This window comes from Thamnophis sirtalis, unplaced genomic scaffold (genome assembly GCF_051295495.1).
Source record: "Thamnophis sirtalis isolate CommonGarterSnake01/CBP01778 unplaced genomic scaffold, rThaSir2_p1.2 scaffold_5, whole genome shotgun sequence".
Classification (NCBI taxonomy): Eukaryota; Metazoa; Chordata; class Lepidosauria; order Squamata; family Natricidae; genus Thamnophis; species Thamnophis sirtalis.
The window spans coordinates 107,751,525-107,764,927 of NW_028261385.1; the positions used below are offsets into that span (position 1 = coordinate 107,751,525).

The 13,403-nt window shown below is 44.9% G+C and overlaps 1 protein-coding gene across 7 annotated transcripts in view; it reads left to right on the forward strand.

Annotated features, from left to right (window-relative positions):
• SPAG17 (sperm associated antigen 17) overlaps positions 1–13,403 on the forward strand; it is a 126,986-nt gene that overhangs the window by 18,670 nt on the left and 94,913 nt on the right. For 6 of the 7 annotated variants that reach the window (XM_087716467.1, XM_087716468.1, XM_087716469.1 and 3 more), the window contains 4 exons: positions 1,399–1,492; positions 4,667–4,758; positions 11,079–11,216; positions 11,313–11,423. In XM_087716467.1, coding sequence (XP_087572593.1) covers positions 1,399–1,492; positions 4,667–4,758; positions 11,079–11,216; positions 11,313–11,423 — 435 coding nt within the window. Of the gene's footprint in view, positions 1–1,398; positions 1,493–4,666; positions 4,759–10,032; positions 10,185–11,078; positions 11,217–11,312; positions 11,424–13,403 lie in introns of those variants that run through there. The other variant, XM_087716474.1, reaches the window with a different exon arrangement.

Consider the following 13,403-nt stretch of genomic DNA (forward strand, 5'->3'; position numbering starts at 1 on the left):
AAATATTGTAATGTTCTATGTAAAATCTGGTATGGAAATACATTTTGCTTAAAATCCCATCATTTGGATATCATTAAGACTATGATTAATTCAGAGCTAAATCTAGTGATGGAGTAATTACTGTGGAATTGCTACTTCAGTTTGCTAGGTATTACTAATAACCTCCTTCAATTTACTGGGTATTATTAATAACCTGCTAGACTGGCAAGATATTTATCTATTTTATTATTACAAACTTAATATAGCAGCATTTCCCAAAATGATAGGTAGTGTACAAGACAACAGATAAAGAAATAAAAACAATGCCATCAATCCCCATGAGAAACATTCAACTAAAAATTACTTTAAAAACTAATTTATATTAAATAAAGGCATTGGATAGACTATTAAAACCAATTTTAAAAGTTAGCCCACGTTCAACCACTAGACCTGAAATACCTGGAGGGAAATGATTTTAATATCTTTCTGAAGCTCAGCATTGGAAATCTGTATTGGAAGTAAGCTTTTCCACTGTCAAACAGCCACCACCAAGAAGGTCTGCTTTGGATTCCTGCCTCTCTCATTTCTCAGGCTGGGACATTGACTGAGCAATGAATCACAAGTATATTGATGATACATCATCTGGAACTGACTGATTGCTTCTCCCAGCAGTTTTACCTAGATGTCGAATAGCAGGAGAAAGAAAAGTGACCCATAGCAGTAGCTATAGTATGGCCATGGACAGAATCACTTCCCCGGCCAATAACTATTGAGTAGAGCTGCTCTGTTATGAAGAAGCTGAATCATCATTAAACAGCAATCCCACTTCCAGCTGTCACTGGTGATTCATGAGGAAACCATAGTCAATGTAGTCATATAATATTAAGAGGTCTAATGGGATTAGAGGGAGCCATATTTCTTCCCTTCTAGTCCAGGTAAAGGTCATTTACTAGACCTAACCTTGCCCAGTTTTGAACCCTGATGAGTGTCAATTATAGTTGAATCAAGAGATGGCCTCTTGCTTCTTTGAAGGAAGCCAATACATTAGAACCTCTGGTCACGACCATAATTTGTTCCATAACTTTAGTTGCAACCCAATTTGGTCGTGACCTGAACCTACTTTTGGAAATTTGGCATTTACAAAAAAAGTGGCGCGAAAGGAGATATCAGCTGTGGAAAGAAAATTGTGCATTTTTTGGTCAGAACCCAATTTGGTCATGGTCAGAAGCATTCGTGACCAGAGGTTCTACTGTACCATGCATTCTTTCAAAGAAACATCTTAAATCCAGTTACATCTCTCGGTATGCCGAGAGGGATACTAAGGGTTTTGCCCACATAATTTTATTCATTTGTTTCAGCTGTAACAAGGTTAAAGCATAAACATGAGTAATTTTATTTTAATTTGTTTTATTTCACTAGGTACATATGACTGTTACTCCAGTTACTCCAGTTACTCCTACCAAAAAAAAACCAGCTGTAGATGAGCCTGTGCCACTTCCAGTTTTAACTGCAGGTAAAGTAACTTGAGTTATTGTGCAAAAATTATCAGAACAATTTCTTTTCACTGATCTAGGAAAGCATGCAGTATAACATTGTGCAAAACTTTGGTGATAGCCATGGGAATATTTCTGATGGTCTTTTCATGCCTGGGTTCTCTATATAGTTCTATAGACTTATTAATATGACAGATAACCTCAGAAATTTCTGTCCCTATTGCTATTGATCATTAACCGCTGAAAGTATTTTCTCTAGCTTTTTAAGCATAAAGAAAATTTTATGAAGATTACTGACATACTTCAGAAGGTAGATAAGACAAATCTGAGTCCCTTGAAGAATGTAATCCCTATTCTTCAATAGACACTGACTACACAACATGGTTAAGTAGCAGACCATACTCCTAGAGCTCTATAAAGGACTACCAAATCCTTCTATGGATGACTAGAACATACAGCTTACAAATTAGATTACCAACATGATTAAGTGTGTCATCAGGTAATATGGTATTTCCAGGCTATTCCAACCAGAGTGAGTACCCATTATAATAATACGTTATAATAATATTGTTGTTATGCTCCTGTAAATCAGTCTTGACTCCTAATGACAGGTTCAACAGGTCTATTCAGTGTTTTTGGCAACATTTTTTGGAAATGTTTTGCTACTACCTGGTTATTTTATTTAATTATGTTTTATTTCCTCATCTAGCTGGGAGAGAAATTAACTGTTGGCTTTTCTGGTTGGGGAGAATTGGAACCTGAGTCTTCCTACTCCTAGTCCAGCACTATTAGCCATTGCACCAAATTGATCCTGCAGTTAGGAAGTTAAAGTTTAAAAAGTTTTTTTTAATTAAGGACTGTTCATAATCAAACAATGAGAAAACCATCCCTAATAATAAAATAAACAGTTGATAAACAGCAACTGTGGCATTCATTGCATTTAAGATGAATTGATTAAATTTAAAATGCTGAAACTTAATCATTCCTCAATGACACTAATACTGTTTTGCTAATTCAGTCCAATTGTGTCAAATTGGATAAAAAAGGATCAAGTAGACATGGTGTGTCTCAGCTCTTCAAGAATCTTGTAGATCTCAAAAAAATAAAGTTGAAGAGCGAGGCATTGATTTTGATAATTGTGGCATTTAAGATGGAATAAATGTGAATTATTTTGTTCACATGATTTTCTGCAAATTAATCACAACTGATATCCATGATTTCTGTACTATTTGTTTATTAATCAAAGTTATATAGCTGTCCGTCTCATGGGAAGTGATTCTGGGTAACAATTATATTCATTATATATTGTCAACCCTAGGAAATAAAGAAACCAGTACAATATATACCGTGTTTCCTCAAAAATACGACATTTCTTTTGCCCCACAAAATATGGCCTTGGGCTTATTATCAGGGAGCGCTTATTGTTTTAGGGTTGCTGGGTGGCTGCTCCCTTGCGAGTGGACCTCCGAAGAGCCGAGCACAGCCTCAGGGGCGAAGCAGCCATGAGGTAACCACGCTCATGAGCAGCCGTCCGGCAAATCCCCTCTCCAGCCGGACAGAATGCCATTCACTGACCTAGGGGGTATCACTAAGGTGCCAAGCCATATGGCGCTCTGCCCACCCCCCAGCTCCCACGGCTTGGCACATTCGGGATACCCCCTAGGTCAGTGCATGGAGCTCTGCTCGGCTGGAGAGGGGGGTTGCGTGAGTGCCTCCCAGCCTCACCAAGCCCTTGCGCAGCTCTCCCAGGGCACCACCACCCGCCGCTGCCGCCACGCTCCGAGGATAACTTCCAAACTCCAAAACTCGGCAGCTGAGTCTTCCAGCATCAGCCGCTCTAGGACCGCTCTCTATGGTGGGCTGGCTGCCAGACAGAGAGTCTTCCAGACAGAGTCTTCTGGACAGAGAGTCTTCCAGCAGCCAGCCCACCATAGAGAGCACTCCTAGAGCAGCCAATGCTGGAAGACTCGGCAGCCGAGTTTGGGAGTTATGCTCGGAGCGTGGCAGTGGCCGGTGGCAGTGGCCGGCGGCGATGGCTGGTGGCGGTGCCCTGAGAGAGCTGCGCAAGGGCTTGGTGAGGCTGTGAGGCATGCTTGCTGGGGGCAGAACAGGTGCTCACACAGCCTCCCTCTTCAGCCGGGCAGAGCTCCATGCACTGACCTAGGGAATATCCCAAATGTGCCAAGCCACGGGAGCTGGGAGGTGGGCAGAGGGCCACGTGGCTTGGTACCTTAGTGATACCCCCTAGGTCAGTGAGTGGCGCTCTGGCCAGCTGAGTGGGGATTTGCCGGGCGGCTGCTCATGAGCGTGGTCACCTCATGGCTGCTTCACCTCTGAGGCTGTGCCCGGCTATTGGGGAGCCCGCTCGCAAGGGAGCACCCACCCAGCAACTCCCCCCTCCAGCCAGGCAGAATGCTACTCCCCAACCTAGTGGTATCCCGAAGGCAGCAAGGAACGTGAGCCCCTTCCCCCCCCCCCTGGCTCCCATGGCTTGGCGCCTTCGGAATACCGCTAGGTGGGTGAGCGGTGCTCTGCCTGCCCGGAGGGGGGGGGTTGTCCATGGGGTTTATTTTTGGGGTGGGCTTATATTTTTGCCCACGCAAAAAATGTGGCAATAGTTTCGGGAAAGTTCATATTTTCGGGGAAACACGGTAGTTCAGTACTATTTTTATTCTAACAGAATCTTACAAGTTTGAATGTGCTTTACATTTTTAAGGATCAAGCAAAGTATGAGCAGGGTTGCCAGCCATATTGACTGAAAGTATCCTCAAACCAGATGATGTTTAAATTTAAAAAGTCCCCAAAGGTTTCAGGCAATCACAGACTAAGCATATCATAATCTTTCAAGAGTTTGTACTGCTGCCTTTCCATCGTAAGGCTCACCATTGTCAATCAAAGTCTTGATTTTTTCCTTGTGCACCTTCAGGAAGATTTTTTTCTTTTTGTTAAAGAATTGTTTAAAGAATTATTATCTGTAGATTGAGAGAAAAACCTTTCAGTTACTCAAACAGAGCTTGCCTTCTTTGGCCTTAAGGGCCTATTGCAAAGGGAATCACCTCCTTATTTTGAGAAGTAGGAATTTCCACAGGTGTATAATATATACTCAGATTGTATTTATTGATAGCTCTCTATACCTAAAAGTTTTTAATGCATTTTTAAATTTTATTTTTATTAAAATAATTTTATTATTAAAGATGTAGACATGAGGTACTACAATGATCTCCTGAGCTGTGTCCCTGATGAGGTGGTTTCTGTTGCCTTATTATTGGAGTGTATGTTGCAGCAGGTAAGCAAACATAGGCTTTACAAGTAGTCCTTGAGTTACGAATATAATGAAGCCTGCCAATTGCAGTTGTAACCTGAGGATTCATAGGAACGAATTGCATAACTTGAACATGATCACTCCCTGCAATCACCCATGCATTTGCTAATCAAATATGTGGGTCGTTAAATGCACATGAAGTATCTCAGGGTGGGGAAGGCCATGTGAGGCCTAATAATGGAACAGGTCACCTGCTTAAGACTTCTTTAACTCAAAACAGGATAATGAGCCACAGTTTGTTTTGCATCTTCGAGCGAGAGAAGGACGCGGCAAGATAGGTAACAAAACAGTAATCTTTATTCAGCTCATAGTAACTATGATTCAATCGTGGCGTGGTTCGCGCCAAACATTTATACCCCCATGTTTGAATAAGGAGCCTATGGGCGCCGAGTGGCTCGACCTATCAGGGCGAGGGTTAACCCGGCTCCGCCCAGGAACCAATCAGAAAAGGAGTCCTATTCCCGCACTTGTATTTCCGCGCTAGTATTCAACACCCCTCCCCCCCTAGTCAAAAGAGTTCCTTAGGGAAGGCAAACATAGTCTTTCAAGTAGGCGGGACGGTGGCGTTCTCGTCCCGACCTTCGTGGTTCCCCGGCAGTTGTCGTCGGGGGGGAAACCGCCGGCGGAGGTATGTCCGTGACGGGGCGGTGGATCTGCGACGCGGTCCCAAGAGATGGCGCTGGCCCCGGGCCCGGTGTCCGATGTCCGTTTGCCTGGGGTGGCGTCTCCGCGACAACAGGAGCGTCCGCCAGTGGCCCCGTGCAGTCTGGTTGGGGGGTAGGTTCAGAGTCTCGACAAGGGCTTCGAGGAAAGGAGTAGCCGGATGAGGCACGTCTGTCCGAAAGGTTCGTATCGGCTTGTCCCCCGTTCCCCGAATGAAGACAGTCCATTGGGGAAAGGATCAACGAGGGTGGCTCACGCTGGGAGCGAAAGTCTGATAGGCTCGGGCCGTCTGCTTCCGCGGGGAGGCGTCGCCTTAACTGGTCCAGGTGGCGCCTCCATTGCGTTCCGTCGGCCAGACCGGCCCTAAAGGAGCAGGGGCCAGTCAAAGCTGTGATGGTTGCGGGCACCCACCGTGGATCCCCAGAAAAGGAACGGGCCCATACGGGATCCCCTAACTTAAACGTGTGGGAAGGACGTGCCCCCAGGTTGCTCGGCAGATCCCCTGCGTAAAGTGGATGGAGCCTGTCTAGGGGGGTTCGCAATCTCCTACCCATCAGGAGCTCCGCCGGACTTTTATTAGTCGTTGGGCAGGGTATAGAGTGCTGGCTCAAGAGATAAGCCGCCACTCTTTCCTGCCAGTCGCCCTGGTCCATACGGCCCAAGGCTTCTTTGGCTGAGCGAACTGCGCGCTCTGCCCGGCCATTACTAGCTGGATGATAAGGGGCTGTGGCTGCGTGTCTAATTCCTTGTTTGGCCAGGAATTCTTGAAACGTGGTGGAGGTAAACTGAGGCCCATTATCTGAGACTATCACATCCGGTAGCCCATGTGTGGCGAACATCCTACGAAGGGCCCTCACTGTACTCTCTGCTGTAGTGGAGGTCATGATTACCAGCTCCACCCACTTGGAGTAAGCATCGACTACTATCATGAAAGTTCGGCCGTGGAAAGGGCCGGCAAAGTCAATGTGTAAACGGGACCATGGGCCTCTAGGAATTTCCCACTCACGAGGGGCGGCTGTAGGGGGATTCGGCCTAGAATTTTGGCATATCCTACATCGACCTACGTAATCTACAATTTCCGAATCTAGCAAGGGCCACCACACATAGCTGCGGGCTAAGGCTTTCATTCGCGCTATGCCAGGATGGTTTTTATGGAGTGCGGGCAGAATTCGTGCCCGCAGGGCTGTGGGGATCACTACCCTATCCCCCCAGACAAGACAACCCCCGTGAAGGGCAAGTTCGGCTTGACGTGCTTTAAATGGTCGAAATTCTTCCGCTACCTTTTCCGTGGGCCACCCCCTCAAAACCCATGAAGCTACTTGGGATAAGACGGGGTCAGCCTTTGTACAAGCAGCAACATCCGCAGCAGAGACGGGAAGGTCGGATTCAGCAATGGACAAAATGGAGAGAGAGGGCACGTGGGCTGTGTCCGTCTGTGGCAAAGGGCAACGGCTCAGGGCGTCTGCGTGCCCTAGCTGCTTACCCGGACGGTATAACAGCGTATACGAATACGCCGTTAGAAACTCAGTCCAACGTGTCATGCGGGGAGACAAAATGGGGGGGGTTGGCTTGTCGCCTGCCAGTAGCCCCAGGAGCGGCTTGTGATCCGTAACAAGGGTGAAATTCCTACCATAAAGGTAATCATGGAATCGCTTAACGCCGGACACTGCAGCCAGGGCTTCTTTATCAATTTGGCTGTAGTTCCGCTCCGTTGAAGAAAGTGTCCGGGAGTAGAAGGCTATGGGGGCTTCTGAGCCGTTCGGAAGAACATGGCTCAGGACCGCCCCTATGCCATAAGGAGAGGCGTCACATGTCAAAACTAGGGGCATCCTATCACTATACTGAATTAGAACTGCCGACGAAGTTAAAATATCTTTTATAGCCGCGAACGCGTGCGCTTCACGGCTACCCCATTTCCAGGCCGCTGACCGGTCGAGCAGTCGGTGTAATGGCTCAGCCAGCGACGCCTTGTGGGGAATAAAAGGGGCATAAAAGTTTAAAAGCCCCAGGAACGCCTGCAATTCCGCCCTAGAAGTGGGCACAGGTGCGTTTTTGATGGCAGCAACTTTAGAGGGAGTGGGGTGGATGCCCTGTGCATCAATAAGAAATCCCAAAAATTCTACTTGGGGAACAGCGATTTCGCATTTGCTGCGCTTCAATTTCAGTCCTGCCTCCCTAAAACGTGTAAAAACCTCCCGCAGTATTTTTAGAAGTTCCGAGTGGCTAGAGGCTGCAACCAGGACGTCGTCAAAATAAGGAACGATGCCAGGGAGCCCATGGAGCAACCGCTCCATGAGGCTCTGAAAAATCCCCGGGGCAACCGAAACGCCGAATTGAAGACGGCGGCAACGGAAAGCCCCGCGGTGGGTGACGATGGTCTGGGCTGTAGCCGCGTCATCATCTACGGGAAGCTGCTGGTAGGCCTGTGCCATATCTAACTTGGCGAAAATACGGCCTTGCCCTAAAGAGTGGAGTAGATGTTGCACTACAGGAACGGGATATGGATTTGCCTGCAGGGCCAAATTGATAGTCGACTTATAGTCGGCACATATTCTCACCGATCCATCGGGTTTGACCGGGAGGACTATGGGGGTTTCCCAACGGGCATGGTCTACGGGCTCAATTACCCCCTGCTCTATAAGCTTATCAAGTTCAGCATCTACCTTTGCTCTCAATGCGAAAGGGACTCTGCGTGCCTTCAGCCTAATGGGCGCGACCTGAGGATCGAGGCAAAGGGAAATGGGGGTGCCCTTATAACAGCCCAGTTTCCCATCGAACACATCTGCAAACTCATCTAAAACACTATCAACTGTGCGGGGAACTATCCTGTGCACCCCTTCTATGGTGATGCCCAAGGCGGGGAACCAATCCAACCCAAGGAGAGCGGGCAGGTCATTCCTAACAATTAAAACTGGAAGTTTTCCTTTAAAATCTCCGTATTCCACCCGGATGTGGAATGTTCCTGCCGTGGGAATCCCGTTTCCCTGGTAATCTAAGAGGGAGACCCCAGCGGGGCGCAATTTACTCCGGGGAACCCTGGGGCAAAGGCGGGAAAACAGGGCCCAAGATAGTAGGGAACGGGAAGACCCAGAGTCCACCTCCATTCGGCAAAGCTGACCTTCGAGACGAACGGTGGTGCTAATTTTACGGTGGCCGGCGGGGACGTGGGAAGCCTGGTAGGCCACGCAGTCAGCGCTAGAGCGCGGGTAGATTGAATGGCAGTCCTCAGCTCGCCTCACAGAACGTGGTTGTTGGCAGCATTGCAGTGCCTGGCGCTGGTCGCTGGGCTGCATAAACGATAAAGCTGGCACGAGAGCCCGACAAACCCTGGCGAGATGTCCCACTCCTCGACAACGGCGGCAGACGGCGGAACGGAACGGGCAGTATGCGCGGCTATGGCGGCCGCCGCATCCGCGGCAAGGTGCGTTTGAGGCTGGCTGAGCGGGCGTCGGTGGTTGCTGGTATGGCCTCCGCTTTGGTTGCGTCCTCATTTGTCCGACAGTTTCCTCTTCCTCATCCTCCTCCGGGTCTGCAAAATCGCACTGAGCAGCCACTGTGCGCAAAGCCTCTAGAGACTGGCTGATAGATTCGTTGGGCTTCTGCACTCGGCGGCGGGAAGTGAAACAGCGTGCGAACAGAGAAGGTGAAGGGGCATAATGGTCCCTCAGCCTGGACATCAGCTCGCCCCACCCAAGTTTGTAGGCTGGCCTCGGGGCGGCCAGAGCTCTCGCAGAGGCAAACATGGAAGGCCCGCAGCAGGACAAGAAGAAACTGCACTTCTCCTCGTCAGTCCGTGCCCGGTTCTTCGACGCGATTAAATAACACTCGAAACGCTCCATAAAAACGTCCCATGATTCTCCGGCAGACCCGAACGGCGCGAAGGGAGGAAGCGATGATGCCATTGGGTATGAAGCCAGAGAGGGAAGGAAGACGGCGGAGAAAATTCTTACGTTCTCTGCCGGAGTTCTCAGCCTGAGGAGCGGTTCGTGCCGATTCAGACGCGGTGGCAAGCTGACTTGTTCTCCTCCGTGGTCGCAGGAATCTTATCCCACCCTCGTCGCCAGTTTTGCATCTTCGAGCGAGAGAAGGACGCGGCAAGATAGGTAACAAAACAGTAATCTTTATTCAGCTCATAGTAACTATGATTCAATCGTGGCGTGGTTCGCGCCAAACATTTATACCCCCATGTTTGAATAAGGAGCCTATGGGCGCCGAGTGGCTCGACCTATCAGGGCGAGGGTTAACCCGGCTCCGCCCAGGAACCAATCAGAAAAGGAGTCCTATTCCCGCACTTGTATTTCCGCGCTAGTATTCAACAGTTTGTGCTTTGCAGTTTCTAATTTCCTAGAAAAAAGGTTTTAAAATGAAGGGGGAGAAGCAAGAGCGGTGAGATGGAGAACATGAAGGGGAAAAGCAGCTTTGCCTTCTAGGTCAGATTTCAAGCAAGGCAAAGCAGCTTCCACCGCATCACCCTTTTAACATTTAACCCTTCATTGTCTGTTCTTTGTCTCACTGCTCTTGCTTCTCCCCCTTTGTTTTAAAACTTTTTTCTAGGAAATGTAGAAATTGCAAAGCACAAACTGGCTCATTATCCTGTTTTGAGTTAAAGAGGCCATGCAGAAAAGCAGAAGGCGTGGGAAATACTGCTTTGCTGAAGTCTGCAAATGGCTACTCCATGTGGCCCAGTAAGAATGGCCCACAGTCTGAGTTCTTCAGATCTCTGGAAGGTAAGCAAGGCATTGTGAGGGTTGGAGACGGCTGTGGGGACCCCAAGGAAAGATAGCAAAGTACAGGATTATCTCAGGGGTTGGGGGAGGCCCAAGGCAGGCATCCCTAAGTCACCCCATGTGCATTTAATGACCCCTGCATTCATCCCTACATTTGTTTAACGCATGCATTGGGGTAATCTAGGATGAAGGCTCTTTCACTTAACAAGTTTCAATTAACATCAACCCACCTTATGATCGAAATGGACAGGCTCCATTACTGTTGTAAGTTGAGACTTACTATCTGTGGAGATTCTCAATCTTCCAGGTCATGATTGTCCCAAAGGTGCTTTTTCAAGAGGCAACTGAACTTTCTGGTTTTTTCTTTGAAGACGTTTCGCTTCTCATCCATGAAGCTTCTTCAGCTCTGACTGGATGGTGGGGAATGGAAGGATTTATACTTCTTGTAGACAGCTGGTCATTTGTATTCTTTTAGTGAGTCATTAAGATCATCTGGAGGTTTATCTGTGTCATCAGATAAATCATCAAACCTGATTGATACAAATGGGAATTGTTGAAAGGATTGTGTTGTACATTGGAAATAGATGATGTCATATCCCTCTCCCTCTGTTAAGAGAAGGATGTTCATTTTTGACATAGATGGCCTCTTTGACCTCTTCTTCCATTCCCCACCATCCAGTCAGAGCTGAAGAAGCTTCTTGGATGAGAAATGAAACATATTGAAAGAAAAAAAAAAAACCCAAATCCAGTTGTCTCTTGAAAAAGCACCTCTTGGTTGAGGATTACCAGTATTGATGGTACAAGTTCTGTAACTGTAATATCTTTAATAACTCCTTCAACATATTTTTATCCCAGAGTATTGGAATAATGAAATAAAATATTTATTTGTGCTAGATTGTTGCATCAGAAGAAAATCTTACACCACCAAGCCTAGTGATTCCACTGCCACGTGAAGATGGGTTGGATCATACTATTGCCAATCATATTGTTTCGATTCTACCTTCACTTGCCCTTCTTGAGAATGAAAAAATGGTTTGTATTGTCTGATTTAATACTTTTACAAAAATGTAATACTTTTATAAAAATCATAAACAAGTTTTTAAATGCATGTTTCCTTTCCTTTGATAGGAGCTGTATAATTCCTTTTATCCTGAAAATGATGAAAACGTTATGGCTCCCAAAGGGCCTGTAATATTAAACTATCATGATAATTTGTCTCGGAAGCTGCACTACCTAAAGGTATAATATCACATTTTTTTCAGCTTTTTCCCCATCAATAGTACAAAAATAGAGAAATGTAAGAAAGAATTCATTATAAATGTGCCAAATTCCAAAAGAATGCATGAAGTGTAAGTACCTTCAGTTCTCTGTAAAAGCAAAATCTGTGCTCATATAAATCTAACAATAAAATTATTCCACCTGTTTGAGTCCCCAATGTAAAATACTAAAATGTTTCGTAAATTGTTTTTAAGAACAATATTTTACTTTGTTTTTCTACTTTATCTTGAAAATCAAGACAAAAGCTAAAAATCATGAAGGTCAACCAAGAAAAAAATAAAAAAGATACCTCAGTGTATAAATATGTATTGATTTTAAAGGTAAAACTTAAGTATACTTTTAAAAGATCCAGATTCAAGAAACAATATTTTAGCAGAAATGTTAATTGATACTAACAGTAAATAATGATCTAGTTTAAACAAATGTATGCATGGGACTTTGTGGAGAAGTATGGCAGACTGGAGACATCTCCCTGAAAGTGGAATTTACAACTATGATACAAACTGAGGCACCGGTAAGTAGACAAAGACAGAATGGGAGATGATACACATGAAAGCAGTTTTCTTCAGGCTGAGCACCAGGTGACAAGGGAGTTAGTCATCTTGCTTGCAATCATAGCAGAGCTTATTAAAGGAATCAAAAGTTCACTAAAATCGCTGTCTAATCTCTTTTGGAAATTCCCTATCTTAAAGTTGTGAGAGACTTTCAGAATAACAAGTTGTAAAAGTCAACAGTAAGTTTATCTTCAATAATTAACTGTAATAAAGTTAGAAACAGATTAAGGATCCGGATAAATTTTGAATATTGATTTTTACCATAAAATTTTCGGATGGACTATATGAAATGAATAGCTTCTGGTGGGAAACAGATTTTTTAGGCTACCTTGGTTATTGTATATCATAAAAAGACAAGTCTCTTTATGATTTTAGAAACTGGTCACAAGAGGCTACCAAAGATTTCAGACATGAGGGGGGAAATACAAGCCTGTTCTTAATGTTGTTTAATACCGCCACTTATAAAAAGACGCAAAATGTTATTTGAAAATTAAAGGGTTCTTTGAGGAATGGAGCTAGAAATTAGTAACTACAAATTCAACAATGTCAGTAATGATGTCTGCTTCTATGAATAGAATATTTCCAAAGGATATTAATAAAGAAATGTTTTGCATCCTGACTTTCTTAGCATTCTCTCAGGAACAGACACAGTTCTTAGGAAAATACAGTAGTAACTGTATTTGTTGCTACAATGAATTCAGATGCTCCATTTGCTTCTATTAAGGGAAAATTTACTGTGTGATTTAAATTCCCTTCCTGCTAAATGTACGCAAGTCTGCCAATCTTTAGTCAGTTCAACATCTTGCTACCTTACTGCAAATTGCACACTTTAGTGGAGTGGAGAGGTCCCAGGAGGAATTGCTGGGGAGGACCAAGGGAGTGAAAGAATGACAGATGTGGAACAAATTTGACAAGATAAAGTACTGAATGTGGAACTACAAATGACAGGCCAAGAGAACGATTTGAAAAAGAACTCTTTCCTGGATATGCAAAAGGAATTGATTGACATTTTAAAAATTAAATATGAAAAACAAATGATAACCTAAGAGAATGGCCTGGAAAATATTTTCTTATTGGATCCACAAAAAAGGCTTGTTAAAACCTTGAAGAAATCTATTCAATGGGATAAAGAAGAATTGAAGAGAAATTAAATCCTATAATAGTATCTGATTGAATTAAAGATTAAAACTCTTAAAAGTACAAGGAAGGAATTTGTTCAAGATTAAAATAAGACTATTTTTTTTTAAAGTTCTGGCAACCTTTATGAATACCAAGATTTAAATGTTGATGTTTTATGGATTTGCTTATAAATATGGGATATGATATGGGATGAAAAGTAATCTTATCAAAGGTGAAAAGTTACTAAATTTGTCTATACTTGTCATGA